General features: G+C 45.8%; 1 protein-coding gene across 3 annotated transcripts in view; it reads left to right on the top strand.

The window, feature by feature from the left end:
* Window positions 1-18225, top strand: part of LOC144259920 (uncharacterized) — a 105432-nt gene extending 87207 nt beyond the window's left edge. For 2 of the 3 annotated variants that reach the window (XR_013344931.1, XR_013344930.1), the window contains one exon: window positions 15352-18225. Coding sequence is in view for 1 of the 3 variants with exons in the window: in XM_077808256.1 (XP_077664382.1) it covers window positions 15352-15563; window positions 16413-16428 (228 nt within the window). In the remaining 2 variants the exon portion in view is untranslated. The remainder of the gene's footprint in view (window positions 1-15351) is intronic. The other variant, XM_077808256.1, reaches the window with a different exon arrangement.
* Window positions 18226-18491: the final 266 nt, after the last annotated feature.

Raw genomic sequence — 18491 nt, 5'->3', positions numbered from 1 at the left:
TCTTCCTACTTATTCCCCGTACTTCTCACATTAGTATACAGACATCTAAGATACTGATTTGATTCCCCCCTGTTCTGTTTTGTCTCCCCCTTATTTCTGCTATAACAGCGCATGTTCCCTGCAGATTCTGACCCTTCTCCCAGGTCTCCATGTTTTTGACTAACCTGTGGGCTTTGGTCACCTGCCCCCATTGAACCTAGTTTAAAGCCCTCCCCGCTAGGTTAGCCAATCGGTAGCCAAATATGCTCTTCACCTTTCTCAATAGGTGAACCCCATCTCTGTTTAGCAGTCCTTCTACTATGATTGTCTGCCTGCTCCACTTCCCTGCCTCCTGAGGCAGAATAACCAATCAGAGTTGCTGCAGGCAGACTTCTCTCCCCTTTTTGCTTCCCCCAGCAACCCAAAACCATTCTCACAGGAGGGGAGGAGTAGGACAGAACTAAAGATCCCAACTGTCCAGGGTGGCTCTACTCCTGAGAGCAACAGGGACTCCAAGGAAAGCCAGGGGTGTTCATTGACCCCAGAGTCCATCCTCCCACCCCCAGCCTGAAGTATTTGATCTTATGTATGCTGCCAGTGCAAAATGAGATAATGCCAAATAGTCCTGGTTTGAGAGGACTACTTAGTATGATCTCAGTCCACACTGGCAACATACACATGGTCAAATACTTCTGGCTTGCGGGGAGAGGGGGGTGGCCTTTGGGGTGTGTATTGGCTGTGAATTACAACTAAGTGGCCAATTAAGGCCCCTGGCATTCTCCAGAGTCTGAAGTATTTTGATTGTAAGCTCTTTGTGGGCAGGAACTTGATCTGGTTCTGTGTTGGTGCAACAGCTAGCATAATGGCATCCTGATGCATGACTGGGGCTTGTAGGTACTATAATAAAAATAAATAATATAAGGTTTTACTTTCAAACTCAAATCCTTGAAAATCCCTATCTATTTTGCAGTTTGAGATTTGTGATCACTTTGTTCTCCTACACATGCTCTCCTTTTTACCAGAAATCAGATGCTGAATTCTAAGGTTTTTTGTTAGGCCTTCCACATAATAGCATTACTTATCATTAACTGTTATTTCATTTTACCCTTTCAGTTTGCTCAAACAATGCCACCAAAAAAACAAATCAAATTGTTTGTTCAACTCTTTGAAATTACAAAATGCTAAATAACAAAGCGACTGTCCATGATGTTGCATTATTATCTCTATTGACTGCCTAGTTACCTTCATTATTAACTTTCTGATTAGAGTAAAATCTTGGAGGAGCACATCATTTTACAACCCTTCATATGGTGAAAATAAATGTACAAACACTATGATTTTTACTATATCATTGAGATTATGTAAGGTACATTCTTCATACAAACAGAAATCCTATATCCTCTGGATTCACCAGGTCTTGTCCAGATCTTCTTATAAAAAAGAAAAGCTGTGGATTCATTTCTCCATTGGGGAATTCTGAGGTCTTTCATAGTACCTTGCCTATATATGCTCTGAGTCAAAGTTTCTTATTTTCCACTGACACCCAATAGATCCAATGCTGTGATATAGCACTATACCAGACTGCTTTAATTTTTTATTTGTTTTTTGTTAGCCTAACAAGAATACACTGTCCAGACTCAAAGTTACAGCAGGAATCTAGACAGTTCCTTTTAGATTCTGAGTAGAGACAAACGCCTGCTCCTCATATATAGCTCAAAGTTGATAGGTGGTACAGGTAGCAACACTTATAGTTAAGGTTGCCTGATACTTCCTATTATTCCCCCAAACATTAATTCTGGTAGTGGTTTGGGGCCATCCCTCCTTGAGGACTGTATACATGCAGTTCAGGAATCTGAAATTGCTGTAAACTTCTTTCTGTTTGCTCCCAAATCTGTTTGCTCCTACTACCATATGTTGTACATCTTATACAGGTTATGTCTACACTGCAAATCGTGGGATGTGATTACATCTCATGTAGACATACCTGAGATAGCTGTAATGTAGCTAGCTCAGGTACTTAAGCAGTGAAGGTGTGACAGTTCAGGCTAGCAACAGTGTAATTCCCCAGGATGCTGAGTAGGCTTGTACAGCCTGCACTGAAGCCAGGGCTGTCACAGCTCAATTGTTCCAGTACCCAAGCTAGCTAGGGAAAAGCTAGCTCAGGTATGTCTATAGGAGCTGCAATCACTCCCCATGATTGCAGTGTAGACATACAAACTGTCAGTGTCTGAGGGTATTATTAAAATACTAATACAATAACCTGAGCATGGTATTGACTGCAACTGGTTGCTCCCTGAGTGCAGTAACCCACCTTGTAAGACAGAGGTTAACCCTTAGTGTCTGCAGCCATACCCCACACTCTTACATACCACTAGCAGCTGCTCCATGCAGATTGCAGAGGATCCATTGAAAGTAGGGAGGTTGGAGGGATTAGAGAACGGAGTGACTGGTGACCAGAGGATACACTGACGGACCTACTGGAGCAAAGAACGGATTGGAAACTAAGAGTTGCTTCCAGAGGCTAAGGGAAAAAGAAAATTGATTGGAGGCAGAGATCTGATTGAAAGTGTGTGGAGAGGCTGGTAGAGGTTAGTAGAATATGAAGTCTAAATCTTGCAATTCTTTCTGCATAAAACATTTCCTATCTCTCTGCGCAGCTAAAACTCTCATCCAGGCTCTCATTTTTGTCAGACCTGGAAAGACACTGGAGCAGATTATTAAACAATTTGTAAGCATCTGACCTATGAGGAAAGGTTTTTTAAAAAAAACTGGGCATCTTTAGTCTTGAGAAAAGAAGCCTGAGGGGGGACCTGATAACAGCCTTCCAATATGTTAGGGGCTGTTACAAAGAAGACCATGTTCAATTGTTCTCCTTGTATGCAGAAGGTAGGACAAGAAGTAAAGGGCTAAATCTGCAGCAATGGAGACTTAGGAGAGATATTAAAAAAATCTTTCCAACTATAAGGATAGTTAAGCACTGGAATAGGCTTCCAAGGATGGTGTGGAGTCCCCATCATGGGAAGTTTTTTAAAAACAAGTTGGACAAACACCTGTCAGGCATGGGCGGTGTGTGAATCACCAGCTGGAGGAGGCTAGCCCCTAGCCTCACCCCTACCCCCTTGCCCCAGAGAGAGGAGAGGGTAGGTGACGCAACTGCAGCCTCCCCTCCCAAGCCCCAGAGAACCAGGAGGGCAGGCAGCACATCCCCAGCCCCAGAGCATGGGGTGGCATAGTCCGAGCTGGGGCCACACTACAAGGAGATTGGAGCAGCCATGCCTAGCAGAAGCAGGAGGAGGGGGCCTGGGGGCGGAGCATGTTACTCACCATCCATGCTGTCAGGGATGATTTACTTGGTCCTGCCATAGCACAAGGGGCTGGATTTGATGACTTCTCAAGGTCTCTTCCAGCCCTACATTTCTATGATTCTGTCTCAACTACTTTTCTCTGGCTTTGACACAGACAGCCTTGTCCTCCTCATTCTCATTCGGGATGTTGCTGCAAAGATCATTTCCTACATTGTTGCTTTGACTACGTCACCCCCTCTTTGAATCCCTCCACTCACCCCTACTTCTCTATTGCATAAAATATAAACGGTTTTCAATTTCAAGGCTTTTAATAACCTATCATCTCTCATTCACTATCAAAATGTCAACTCCCATTCCCAATCAGCCTAGGATGTCAGCTTCTGTCACCCACTTATTAAATTTTCAAACAAGCATCTTCCTGCTGTCTCCCAGGCTGCGTCTCACACTTGGGAGGCACTTCCTATTAATATCTGCAAACCTAACTCATTATCCTCCTTCAACCCCCCCCTTAAAACTCTCCTCTGCCGAGATGTCTACAAAAAAGAAACTTACAGTGGCTAGGCTTTTGGTGTGCTGAGACCACTGCCTGTCATGCTGATCATTATTGTTTCTTTATTTCCTTTTGCTCCCCCATCTTTGTCTGTATCCATCTGTTTGTCTCGTTTTATACATGGATTGTAAGTTCTTTGGGGCAGGGACCACTGCTTTGTTCTCTTTGTACAGAACCTGTGTTGTAATAAGTAATGTAACAGTGGCTTACCTAGTCTGATGTCAAGTCACGTGTGCCTCAGTTTCCCCTCTCAAATGTCTGGGTGCTTTGACTGGAAGACCAAAGGCAAGGGTCCTACCCTTCCAGGATAAACAAAATCCAAATAAATACCCAAATGTAATGGAAAGACCTCTTTTCCCATGGGTCACAGGCCTCCATTGAGGCCTGTCCACTTTGTCTCCTCTCCAGGGTATAACAGCAATTTGCCTTCCCCAGATTCTTTTCCCAGTCCTTTCCTTGGCCCATAGGGGTTTTCATACCACACCCAGGTGGCAAGATGGAGACGTCTGAGCCCTTCGTCTAGTTTGGACTCCAGCCCAGGGACCCTGTATCATGGGCAGCTGTCCTCCATAGAGTCCTAGAATATCAGAGTTGGAAGCGACCTCCAGAGGTCATCTAGTCCAACCCCCTGTTCAAAACAGGACCAATCCCCAACTAAATCATCCCAGCCAGGGCTTTGTCAAGCTGGGCCTTAAAAACCTCTAAGGAAGGAGATTCCACGACCTCCTTAGGTAACCCATTCTAGTGCTTCACCACCCTCCTAGTGAAAGTTTTTCCTAATATCCAACCTAAACCTCCCCGACTGCAATTTGAGACCATTGCTCCTCATTCTGTCATCTGCCACCACTGAGAACAGCCTAGCTCCGTCCTCTTTGGAACCCCCTTTCACGTAGTTGAAAGCAGCTATCCAATCCCCCCTCATTCTTCTCTTCTGCAGACTAAATAATCCCAGTTCCCTCAGCCTCTCCTCATAAGTCATCTGCTCCAGCCCCTTAATCATTTTTGTTGCCCTCCACTGGACTCTTTCCAATTTTTCCACAACCTTCTTGTAGTGTGGGGCCCAAAACTGGACACAGTACTCCAGATGAGGCCTCACCAATGCCGAATAGAGGGGAATGATCACATCCCTTGATCTGCTGGCAATGCTCCTACTTATGCAGCCCAAAATGCCATTAGCCTTCTTGGTAACAAGGACACATTGTTGACTCTGATCCAGCTTCTTGTCCACTGTAATCCCCAGGTCCTTTTCTGCAAAACTGCTGCCTAGCCACTCAGTCCCTAGTATGTAGCAGTGCATGCGATTCTTCCGTCCTAAGTGTAGGACTTGTCCTTGTTGAACCTCATCAGATTTCTTTTGGCCCAATCCTCTAATTTGTCTAGGTCAATCTGTATCCTATCCCTACCCTCCAGTGTATCTACCTCTCCTCCCAGTTTAGTGTCATCTGCAAACTTGCTGAGGGTGCAATCCACACCATCCTCCAGATCATGAATGAAGATATTGAACAAAACTCCCTTAAACTCCGCTCCCTGTTCATTCTTCCTACAGCCACTCCCTACCTTGCTATTCCCTAGGCCTCTCCCCAGCCTCGTCCCATCAAATCATCTGTCAAATTGTTGGCCTTCAACAGGTTTTCACCAGGCTTCTTCCCTTGGCCACTATGGACAGCCCAACCCAGGTCTCTTGTCTCAACTCTGGTCTCTCTTACAGATAGTTGATCAGATCTGTGGAAAAAAAAAAAAATGATGGAATTGGCAAATTTCATGCTTTTTATCATGAAACCCACAGTCTTAGGGCATGACTTAATTATGGTTTTCAGATATGGGGCCAGGAGCAGCTCATGCCATGTTCACTGTAGCAGCCATTTTAACAACATTGTCGTAATCAGCAAATAGCATTGTTTTACTGTTGGACATACAAGAGATGTATTATTGGTTTTGCTTCAGTGTGACCTTAAAATTGGTGTAAGAGCACATTTTGTACTAATTTTGATTGTCAGTGGGGTTTTGGCAGAATGTAATCACATTTCTCCTTTTTCTCTTTCGGGGGCACCATTTGGGGAGGACCGGGGCAGGGGGAGTGCCAAGTTTTGTACCACATTTGGCTCAAGTTTTGCAGCAGGAGGGAAGATGCTGCCCCTCCTCCCCCTACTGCCCTGCTCCGCTGTCTGCAGCCACACCACTGCCCCGCCCCACTGCCGAAGAGAAAATGTTGGCTGTGTGGGAGATTCCTTCATTAGCTCTAGCCTCCTGTTCCTTGAATTATTTCTCTGGAGGATGAGGTCTCCCTGGAGGGAGTAGGTGATGCTGGTTGCTCCTCTCTATGGTGAGTACTTGATACTTTGGGAAAATTGCTGGTGATAAACTGGTCAGAGTGGTAGTGCATACAGCACTGGAGGAAGCACCCAAGGGTGCTCATACCAATGAGGAGTTGGTGGTAATCGTGGGCCATGAGCAGTCGTGTTATCCAATAAAGTAAAAACCAGCAGGATCTTATTAAAGGGGAAAAGGCAAAATGACACATTTATTGTGAATACAGAAAGAATCATAGTAAGCAGTTATAGCTATAACATTCCATTCAATTTCATATTCATTCTCACACACACAGAGGTTCTGCAAGGTTATCATCATAGTTACCAGCCTTAGTTGCTCATGCCAAGCCACTGGCCAGGTGGCCTGGACAGGAGGAGGGAGCAGGGCCTTGTCAGATGCTCATCTGATACTCCTGGAAGTTGGTTTGCAGAATCAGACCCCAAAGTTCTCACTTTCTAGAGTCCATTTTTATAGGAATTTCTTCCTATGCCAGTCTATGGGAATTGCCTCCTCATGCTGTTGCTGAATCAATCAGCAGATGGCACATTCCTGACAGCTCCGTGCTGCTAGATGTTATCTTGTTCTTTTGGTTCTCCCATTCTTGAGGCTGTTGGGTGGATTCTAGTCTGCCCTCCGGGGGTCCTCTGGTTATTTCCACTTGACGCCTTCTTCAGCCGATGGACACTGGATTCTTAGGCTGGCACCTCCCTGATCATTCAGTTATTATCCACACCAAGCATCCATTCTCTCTATTTTAATCACAATTGTTAACTGTCAAAGTCAGATTCAAGACTCACTGAATTTGTCAGACCACTCTGTTTATTAGCAAAGTGCTTTGCCAGTGCAACCAGATATGTGAGCCATCTGCAAAAGCTCAAGCTAACTTATTTGTACACATAAGCCAAAGCCAATTTAACATAGGAGACAAAAGGAAGCAGAAACTGACAAATATACATACATATCTTATTTGCATACTAACGTTTACCAATCTCCTAGCTCAGTAGGAGCTTTATGTTCATTAGTTTGAGGACCCATTGTCTCACACTCCTTAATGTTTCTCTTCCTGACAACTATATTTCAACAAACTCTTCAAGCAGCATTTCTTTAATGAATTATAATTTCAATATAATTCATTCTACTTTCACAATCCCTCCTTTTGGTCAAGCTACGCAATGACCAACAATTACTGGGTTCCACATATCAAGCATTATCTCTTTGTTCATCAGTGATATTTAAAATCATCAAATTAGCACTCTGGTTTGGGGCAGCTATCTGTGTAGCATGCCTGACACAATTTTGGATACAACAGGAAAGTAACTGAAAACATACAAAAATTATTAGGATTCCAAACAGGAGAGTTAGGGCTCCCTGAAACAACCAGTTTCCTATGCCAGAGAAATTGAAAAGGTTACTTAGCCACTTCCATAAAGAACTTGGCTCTTCATGGGGAAGATATGCGATTTGTTCTAAGTGGCTAGCACAATCAATTACCTCATTGGTGTGTTCTGGTATAGACACGCAGCAGTCTTTTCCAATGAGAGCACAAGTCCCTCCTTTTGCCACCAGCACTATGTCCAATGCCTGACTGTTTTGGAGGGCCATCTGTCGGGTTGCCCCTGTTTCTTTGGCCAGGGCTCTTAAACTTTCTCTGGTTTCATTTGCCATTATTTCAACTACTGCTTGTAACCTTAGGAGCCTTTTTGCATGGTGTATTACTCCCCCTAATGGTATTAAGGAACCGCCAATGGCCTCTTCCCAGGTTAAGGGGCTTATGTTATTTACATACTATGGGACTTAACAGATACCCATTCTTTTTCACCTGAAATTGCGGAGGCGTTCTCGAGGGAAGGTTCCTAGCACTCAGAATTGTGGGAAGACTCAGGCGGGATAACAGATTCCTGACCAATTAGCTGGTAGTGCAGTATAAGCTCTCGTCCCACACACCCAGTGATGGCCTATTAAGGCCAGAAAGGGTCGGTTGCACCCATTTGTCATATAGGTGTTTGCAAAGGAGGAGTAGTATCTCCCAAAGGGTACAGGGTAATTCTCCTTACGAGGAGTGGTGTTATTTGCATGACATTGAAAGATTGTATTGTTTTCACTAAGGTTACTGTAGGGGGAACATGAGATTGATTTCTCTGTTTGATCACAGGTTGAGAAAAAATTCATATCTCCATACCCGGCCCCATACTTTTTAGTTTTGTTTGAATAATCCTATACACCATTGGCCACAATGTGCTGAAGGCAACAGCTTTTCCCCAGATCCAGCCCTGTCCCATTACACACCCAACACCAATGACCTTTTCCCTCCACCACACTTATCCATTTAGATGCATTTATTCCCACCGCTTCCCAAGTGTCATTGCTGTTCCATATTTTGTTAAACGGACAAGGCCCTCCAGTGAGGTCTGGGGACTTGAGTGGGATAGCCAGGACAGGAACACCAGTTTGAGAGTGGGCTAGGATGTGGCTGCAGACCCAGCAATTAGAAATATTAAGGGTCTGAGCTATCCACACCTGCTGCTGGATACAAGAATTGTCGTCATGGTCTCCCCAGACCGTAAGATACCAGCAGCCAAGGAACAGGCAGAGGCGCATGTTGGAGGCAAGGCTCTTCTGGTTCTGACAACCTCAACTGAGGGAACCAGAGTCACGGTTTTATGCCCACCAGGCAGTAGGCGCTAGGCTCGCTACTGCTTTTTTTTTTTTTTTTTTTTTTTTGTTCGTCTGCTTCTGGCAACCCTTACAAGAGCATAGATTGTAAGGTATTGCAGACTGTTCCTCTACATCTTCTTCTGGAGTCAAAATTGACTCTGCGTTGTCCTGAGGTGATTGTTTCTCTGGGGATGATGCCTTCTTACACTGTGAAGCATGTATCCACGCTGTGATGCCAGATAGTTTAACAGCCGTCTGTGTAGTAAGCAGTACCTGATGAGGACCCTTCCACCGGGGCTCCAAGGCGTGCTTTCGATGATGGCACCATACGTAGACCCAATCACCTGGCTCAAGGTTGTGGCAAGCATCAGAGGTGGGTTCCATGGGCCAGGCGGCTCGAACCTGTGAATGGAAGTGACTTACAGCTTGCATTAGTCCCTTGCAATACTGAAGGAGCGCACTGTGAGTCAAGTTCAAATCTGGAACGGGAGTAATGGTAGTCATAGCTCGCATAGGGCGTCCCATAACAATTTCAAAGGGACTTAATTTATGCCTTTGGGATGGAGTGGATCTCATGTCCATAAGAGCTAATGGTAAGGCTACTGGCTAGCTTAATCCTGTAGAGTCACAACTTTTAGCAAGCTTATTCTTAAGTACACCATTTCATCTTTCAACTGCACCTGCACTCTGTGGGAGGTAGGGACAGTGCAACAGGTGTTTGATATGCAATATACGGTCCAGGTGTTGAACAAGTTGTCCAGTAAAATGTGTACCCCAATCACTGGACAGAGTAACAGGAATTCCCTTGGCAGGCATAATATGATTTAACAAACATTTGGCAACAGTGAGTCAGCCTTGCAACAAGAAAAGGCTTCAATCCAACCAGAGAATAAACATACAATAACAATTCATATTGTTGACACTTAGCCATTTGTACAAAATCAAGTTGCCAGTGCAAGAACAGTGCTTGAGGCAGGCCCCGGAACCCCCGGGGCACTTTTACAGGTTTACCAATATTATGGCTTTGGCAAATGGTACAGGCTGCACAGTGGCGGGCTGCAAAAGAGCTAAAATAGGGGGCTCACCATCCTGTCTTAGTTACAGCAGAGACCATCCCCTCCTTTCCGACATTCAAAACACCATGTAGCAGGGTGGCCAGAGACAGGTAGAGTGAAAAGGGGGCTACAAAGGCGCCAGTAGGCAAGCGCCAAAGAGAATCGGGATGTAGAGAGCAACCTTGGGCAACCCAGGATTCTTTCTCAGTTTCTGGGGCAGAGTCTTGGAGCAGGGTGAGGTCAGTGAGGGATGGTGGCAGTATAGAAACAGAGAGAACCTAGAAATGCATCTGGGGAAGGTTCGATGGCAGCAGCATGTTTAGCAGAGGCGTCAGCAAATGCATTACCCTTAGCAACATCAGTATCCACCATTGAGTGGCCAGGGCACTTAACAATAGCTAGGGCAGACGGAAGTAAAACTGCATACAGGAGGGCAGCGATGTAGGGCCCATTTTTAATAGAGGTACCAACAGAGGTAAGGAAACTCAGAGTTTGCCAGAGGGTACCAATGTACAACCCCAGAAGCGTAGCGGGAGTCAGTGTAAATGGTGGCGGAGTGTCCCTCCACCAAAAAGCAGGCATGGGTGAAGGCAACTAATTCAGCGACTTGTGCTGAGGTTACAGAAGGTAAAGGCGCAGCTTCTAGGGTTTCAGAGAGTGAAACTACAGCATACCCTGAAAGGAGACAACCTTGGTAGTCTCAAACAGGAACTATCAGTAAATAAAACAAGGTCAGAGTTAGGGAGAGGGACATCAGAAAGGTCAGGGCACGGGACAGTGACAGCAGAGACAGTTGCAAGGCAGTCATGGGGATCAGTCATTAGACAAAGGAAGGAGAGTGGCAGGGTTTAACTGAGAACAATGCTTTATGGAGATATATGAAGCTGATAGTAGTAAAAGTTCATACCTGGTAAGGTGGGCAGAGGAGAGGTGGCCTGTGTTACGTTGTAGCAGGAGAGTTTCTACGGAGCGAGGGACCAGGAGGGTAAGAGGAGAGCAGAGAACAAGGGAATCAGATATTTCAACTAGGCCCGCTGCAGCAGCCACAGCATGCAGGCAGGGGGGTAAGCCTGGGGCAACAGGGTCTAAAGTGGCAGAGAAATAAGCCACGGGGCAGTTCTTTTCTCCATGCATCTGAGTGAGAACTCCAAGTGCACACCCAGATTGTTCGTGGCAGAAAAGGGTAAAAGGCTTAGAATAGTCAGGCAGCCCTAAGGCAGGAGCAGAAGCCAAACCTTGTTTGAGGGAAACAAAGGCAGAATTGGCCTCAGGGGGCCACGGCATGGGGTCAGGCAGAGAATCGAGTGAGTTCCTGGAGAGGTTTTGCAAGGGAGGCATATTGGGGAATCCATTGTCGGCAAAATCCAGCCATGCTAAAAACTTCCAGACCTGGGGTGGGGAGCACGGTTGGGGAAAGCTAAGGATAGCTTGGATGCGGGTGGGAGAAAGTGCACAGGAACCGTGGGAGAGGAAAAAGCCAAGGTATGTGACAGAAGCTTGACAGAGTTGTAGTTTAGAGCGAGAAGCTTTGTGACCCTTATTTGCTAGGGCAGTAAGGAGCACTAAAGAGTCAGTTTCAGAGGCAGACAATGAAGGGGAACAGAGGAGTAGATCATCTACATATTGGACTAGTGTGGACCTGGATGGGAAAACTAGGTTAGCAAGGTCTTGGGCTAATGCTTGGGGAAAAATATGACGGACTTTCAGTATACCCCTGGGGCAGTGTGGTCCATGTGTACTGTTGCCCCTTGTAAGAAAAGGCAAACAGGAACTGGGAGTCAGGGTGAACCAGGACAGAAAAGAAAGCAGAGCACAGATCAACAGTAAAATGAGTTGCATCTGGTGGGATAGAAGCCAGAATCATCGCTGGGTTAGGGACAACGGGAAAGGCAGGTATGACAATGCGGTTAATGGCCCGAAGATCCTGAACAAACCGCCACAATTTACCATCAGCTTTTCGAACTGGGAGGATAGGGGTGTTACAGGGGCTGGAGCAGGGGATAATAATGCCTTGTTCCCATAGGGCAGTCATGACTGGAGCAATTCCAGCCTCTGCTTCGGGGTTTAAAGGGTATTGAGACAGGCGAGGCAGAAGTTTGGAGGAATCAACGATAAGGCAGACGGGGTCAGTATGTAAACGGCCCACTTCAGACGGGTGGGTTGGCCACAGAGAGGATGGGACCTGTGAAATTAGGTGTTCAAGGGACGGGACCAATGGGCAGCAGGGGACCGGAGTGGAAAGGGGAGTTTCAGACAGCAGGGAGGCTACAGAATCACTCAGAGGACTGGGGGATTTGTAAGTAGACACCATCCAGGGAACAGTAGATGGTACAGCCAAGTTTACATAACAGGTCCCGACCCAAAAGGTTCACCGGAGTGGAATCCGGGAGGAGGAATGCATGGTCAGCGGAAAGGGGACCAACCTGGACTGGTAGAGGTTTTGAAAGGGGATAAGGGGTTGGGACTCCCTTAATGCCCACAGCAGATATGGTTTTTTCGGAGCAGGGAACCTCAGGCAGGTCAGCAGTACGAACCTCAGAGAGCGAAGCTCCCATATCAACAAGGAAAGGGAGAGAAAGATCATTAATAGTCAAAACACATTCACCCATGGGAGTGAGGTAATAAAGGAGCCAAAATTTCCTGAAGTTCCCTGGTGTTCTGTCATTGCTCTGGGACAAAGTAAGTCTGGGGACTGTTGGGCTGTACCAACAGGGGGTCTAGCTGGTTGTTTACAGAGCTATTAGGCCAGTGCAGACACTTTTTTCCAATGTCTGGGTTGTTTACAGTAATTACAAACACCCCCAAAAATCCAGTTCCATGGCCCCTCCTGTGACCACATCTCCCTCCCCGGTACTGTTTGCCTTGCCCTGAATAATGCTGTATTTGCAGGGCCATTAACTTTTGGGAAGATTGTTCCTCCTTTCCCTTTAGAGTGCGATGGCAGTGTTCTGCCACTGATTGCAATTTATCCATGGTTTCAGTTTCCCACCCAACACTTATTCGCTTTAGCATACTGCCAATAGCAGGTAAGAGGCCATTAACAAATGCTTGAGCCAGGGCGCCCTTCCCATTTTCACCCGGTTGCTGTATACCAGAATGTTGCAGGAAAAACGTCAGTCAGTCAGGTGCCATAGTCACCTGGACTTTCTCCCTGTCGCTGTGTACAGCAATGTATGGCTGTCCAGTTTGTTTTTGGAGTCCATACTCAAGGGATGGCCTCATGTAGGTTTTTAGCTCGGTCTTTACACTTTTTCCGGTATTCAGCGTCCAGACCAGTGGCTGGTAAAGTTGAATGGCGCTCACTGATGGGCCAGTTGGCTGCTGTGAGCCATTTTTTCATGCTTGCTAGGGGTTACAAGTAGCTTGCACAGCTGCAGGAGGTCTGCCTCAGAGGGTTCATAGGTGTCGCACACCAACAAAAATTCCTCTGCAAATGTGGTAGGATTTTCCAGGGGCTTTGGAAAGCCTTTTACAATTGAAAGGAGCTCTGTAAGAGTCCAGGGTTTATAGCTCTAAGTGGGACCCTCTTGTTGGCCCCCAGTATGCAGGATTCAGAGGGGAGCCTGGATAGGTTTAGAGCCAGAGCATAAACATTGGGCCCAATCAGTGTCCAGGCTATCTTCGTATGTATGGGGAAAAAGAGGAGTCAGGCAGACTGGAGTGTTTCAGGGAAATGGGGGTTTTTTCTTTACAGGTCTGAGTGGTACTGGAGGAATGGGCCTGGGCAGTACTGGACGATCCAGACTGGTCTGAACTGGAGACCCCTGGGAGTTGTTGTGACCGCCTATTGATCCGATGCAAGGATGCCAGGCCAATTAATGCATCTTCCTCAGCATCATCCCCAGAATTTAACAAGGGGTTTTCTTCACCCTTTCCCACAATGAGATGGGAGTATGAAGGGGGAGGGGATCAATCCTGATCTTCTCAGAGAACAGGATAAAGGGGAGCGCTCTGTCTGGCAGTGGGAGAGAAGGCTTCTAATAAAGCTTTTAACTTATCATTTGAATCCTTAAGAGAGGCAAGTTTTGATTCTGTCCACCTATGATTTGCCTCTTCCCACCACTGCATGAAACAATCAACCTCTCCTTTTGCCAATTTGTCTTTTAAGACATCTACTCTGTTTTTGTCCCAAGATCCTAACAGTGGCCACTGAATTTTGGGATTCTCCTGAGTTAGCCTAGACCATTTTTCCAGAAATTTACAGGAGTCCAGACCCTTCCTAAAATACATAAAATGAGCTGGTGTTCCTTTAGGGAACTGTCCCGACTTAGACATCTGGTTACCCATAGAGGAGGACTTTACACACCAATCACACAAGAATGAAAGTCGGGTTCATCAGAGCGATGCCCAGTGCAACACACAAAAGGAGCCCACAGGCTACTGCCTCAATCGCCCTTGCTTTCACACCAAGGGTTTTACCCAAGGCACGGTGCGGCTGCAATTGTGCAGATTTCACTCACTCAGACCATGGGGACAGGAACCCTTTGGTCAGCCGATCCCTGGATGGAGAGGGTGCCCAAACTCAAATACACCACAGGGAGGACTGATAGACACAGACAAGACAGTCCTCAGTCCAGACAAAACACAGAAATAATTACTTGACCAGATTCCTGATGTCAGATCCCAGGATCCCTACCAGAACAGAGTGGGAACCAACAGTTTCGATGGCGTAGACTTCACTGTGGTCATGCACCCTTCCGTTCTGGCGGAGGACTGCTCGGGCCAAATACCCAGGTGTCTGCTTGCCACGGCCATCCTAAGAACGGTCAGGAGTCACATGGCCCCAGTGAAGACTGTTGCCATCTCGGTGGAACCTCCAAATTGTCAAAGTCAGATTCAAGACTCTCTGAATGTCAGACCACTCTATTTATTAGCAAAGCGCTTTGCCAATGCACCCAGATATGTGAGCCACCTGCAAAAGCTCAAGCTAACTTATTTATACACATAAGCCAAAGCCAATTTAACATAGGAGACAAAAGGAAGCAGAAACTGACAAATATACATACATATCTTATTTGCATACTAACGTTTACCAATCTCCTAGCTCAGTAGGTGCTCTGCACTCATTAGTTTGAGGACCCATTGTCTCACACTCCTTAATGTTTCTCTTCCTGACAACTATATTTCAACAAACTCTTCAAGCAGCATTTCTTTAACGAATTATTTCAATATAATTCATTCTACTTTCACATAACAAAGTGAGATGATTACAACAAAAGGGCAGGGAGTCTCTGGGTGCTGTTTCTGTTACAGAGTATTGCTTTGAGTCTCTCTCTGTGTGAGTTGTTGTTGTTGTTGTTATAAAGAATTGCTTTGAGAACAGACTCTGTCTTAGAATGTACTGACACAATTAGCAGCTTGCAAGTTTCACACAGAGGGGAAAAAAACAGCACCAAAAACGAAGAGACCTCTTAATTAGTAGTACCCTGGAATTTAAACTATGGGGAATCAAACTCATTTGATTTTAATACAGAACTTCTTTAATATGATCCAACAGTTGCAGCTTCGGCAAAGGCCTCTGGGAAGGGACCTGTACAGGAGTGAGGAAGAGAGACCAAGGTGGAATCCTCTTGCTCAGGTTTGCCAAGGAACAGTGGAGCGCCTGGAGAGATCTGAAGTGAAACAATTGGTACTGGGTAAAGTTCAGGTGATCTGGATGTTAAGTACTGACAGCACATCGGAGCCAAGGAGCAGTGTCAGGAGTCTGAGGTACAGCCAGGTGCTGGGGGAAAACAGAACTCCTGCAGTGCTGCAAGGGTGATCAGTACTGAGGTTGACATCTGTGCTGAAGTAGTCATGACAAAGGACCCTGACAGGATCGCAGGCTTTAGGTACTTGGAGGGAAGCACTGCTGCTGAAGATCTTGTGCGCTCTGAGGGAGGCGCGGTTGGAACCTGAGTGGGCTTCTTTGGTACCAAAGAAGAGCTCTCCGGGCCTGTAGCTTTGCCACCTTGCAGTCTAGCCATTCCCCTCTTTCAGAGAGATGTGGTGAGAAAGAGAGAAATCTCACCTAATGGCATAGTGCACAAGGAAATCCATGTATCCATTTTTTTTTTCATGCTGAGTTTTCAGTGGTAAATAATTAAAAGCAATCTGGATTTATTTTAAAGGGAGCATAAGGTATTTCAGCTGAATTGCTGAAAGATATTTGTTCATTATCATAACGATTCATGGTATCCCAATTTGGCCCACTAATAGAAGTAATGCCTAGATTTGTGAAGCAGTTATATATATCTTTGACATTCTAGTATCATTGTCTGGTAGAGTATTATCCAATCTACTGACAGCCTGGGTTTCATATTTGCTATTATCTGGTGTATTATTTACTAACGGGATTCATTTTGCCTTCTGAATTAGCTATATTTTCTGCAGTGCAAGTTGATATGTAACAAAAAATTATTAAAACACTGGATGTTCATCTTCTGCCCCAGATGACTTGTCAGAAGATCCTCCTACACAGAACATGTACAAGCAGGAGCCATTAGGCTTACCAATGTCCTTCACTTTTTGTGTAAAATAACCAGTGTCTGTTGCCTTCTTCCCTTTTACCATTTAAAGCAAGAACAGCTCCTAAGAATGTGACATATAAATGGCAGAAGATGAAAGCAGTTCCTGTGTAGAAACTGAAAGGGAGTCATGATCCCTACGTAAAAGGCTAAAACATCAGTGAGTGGTGATTGTGATAGACACTGCTGTTAGTGTGACTGAAGGCTCCCTATGTACTGGTACTAAGCATAGGACTGTTTGATTAGAGGGTAAGAGTCTAATAAACCCCATAGAATGCCACCATGTGGTCTGAAATGAGTGTCTGGGCCAAGGTTTATGTTCTCACTTTTGATATGAACACTTAATTATCATTAATGTTAATGAGTTAGAGGCACATTACAAATACTTCTCAATAGCCCATGCTATACCTCAGTTTGTCTAAACAGCTAAATAAAATTTATATTGCTGATATTTACATGTAATTCCAGTACCAAATTATGGGTTTGGACAGCACTTACTATGAGTTCTTGGTCTAGGACTAGGGCTCCTAGGCAGGGCTTTAATACATTTATTTATTAATAGGACCTGATCATTCTCCCTGGAATTCATGAAGGGGAAGGGGTGTCCTTCAAGTGCAATTTCCCATCTCCAATCAGCTGTGTTGCCAGGATGAGATGAGCTGGGGGCAGGTGCCACTGTTGTGGATCAGTACCTCAGCATGGATAGTCCTATCCTCTTGTGGGATTCCTAGGATTTTCTATTTTGGGAGGAAGCCTTTCCACAGAGGGACAACCCCCTCTCTTTCAATGGGCCATTGTAAGGGCATTGATTAGATTCCCTCACAAAATATCCTCTACCACAGCTTTTAATATGAGTGGACAACCTTGGGCTCTTGATGATTTAGAAATCTTGTGCAGTGTCTTGTCTTAAGACATGCAAGACATGGAAGTTAAGAAAAAGCATTACATGCAAGACATGGAAGTTAAGAAAAAGCATTAAGAGACTCTTTGCTTTTGAATAGAAATGCTACAGGCAATTGCTCTGGGTTAGCTATGGTTAGTACACTATTAACAAGGAGGTACTTGCCTGAATTTACAGCATAACTAGAGTGATACCTGCAATCAAGAAGAACAGATGAAGAAAACTTGAATTTGCAGGACATGTGAGTTGGATAAGCAAAGGACAGTTGCTGAAGCAAGAATTGCAGGGACTGGTGCCAAGGGCATCAGCAGCAAGTGTAGGTCAATGATGTGACTGACTGGATGGGATGCTGTGCATTTCTCAAGGTGTGTGAAGGCCACGAAATGTGGAGGAAGATTTCTGGGCAATGACTTGTGTGCTCGTTACTATTCATTGTGATGTGATGGGTGATTTGCAATCTAAGAGAATGAATGTATATATGTACATACGTAATTGAGGCTGTAGTTGACACAGGAGTCAAAAGTCACAGAGCCAAGGACTGGAAAGTGAGGGAACCTTCACTTCTACAGCACAGTGTGATCCACACACATAGAATTTAAGTTCAAATACAGTAAAAGCTTCTTTATCCAGCATGTTGGGAGAATGGGGGGCATTCAGGTAAAAGAAAAATTCAGGTTAACTAAGAGGAAGGGAGTTTGGATGTGGGAGGGGGTGCAGGGCTGGGGCACAGGAGGGGTTTTGGGGTGCCAGATCTGGGGGGTGCTCACCACAGGTAGCTCTCTGCAAGCTGAAACTTGTCCCTGTTGGTCCTAGGCAGAGATGCCAAGTGTTTCTGTGCACTGCCTCCACCCACAGGCGCCACCTTTGCAGCTCCCACTGGCCACAGTTCCCAGCCAATAGGAACTGCAGAGCCGCCTAGTCGCACCTCCACCTAGGAGCTGCAATGACAGGTTGCCACTTGCAGGGAGCCACCTGAGATGAGCACCCCCCAGATCTGGCACCTTGAAACCCCTCCCATGCCCCAACCCCTGCCTCGAGCCCCCTCCCACACCCCAACTCTCTCCCTGAGCCTACACCCCACACCTACTCTTGCACTCTGAACCCCCTGTGGCCATTCCTCAGCCTAAGCAGCAGGGACATGTTGCCGTTTCTGGGGAGCCAGGTAGGGAGCCTGCCAGCCCTGCACCAACCACATTATAAACCGGACTTTCTAAGAAGATTAGAAATACC

The sequence above is a fragment of the Eretmochelys imbricata genome, chromosome 2 (assembly GCF_965152235.1).
Source record: "Eretmochelys imbricata isolate rEreImb1 chromosome 2, rEreImb1.hap1, whole genome shotgun sequence".
In the NCBI taxonomy this organism is placed as follows: domain Eukaryota; kingdom Metazoa; phylum Chordata; order Testudines; family Cheloniidae; genus Eretmochelys; species Eretmochelys imbricata.
This window is presented reverse-complemented; position numbering and strand designations above follow the sequence as displayed.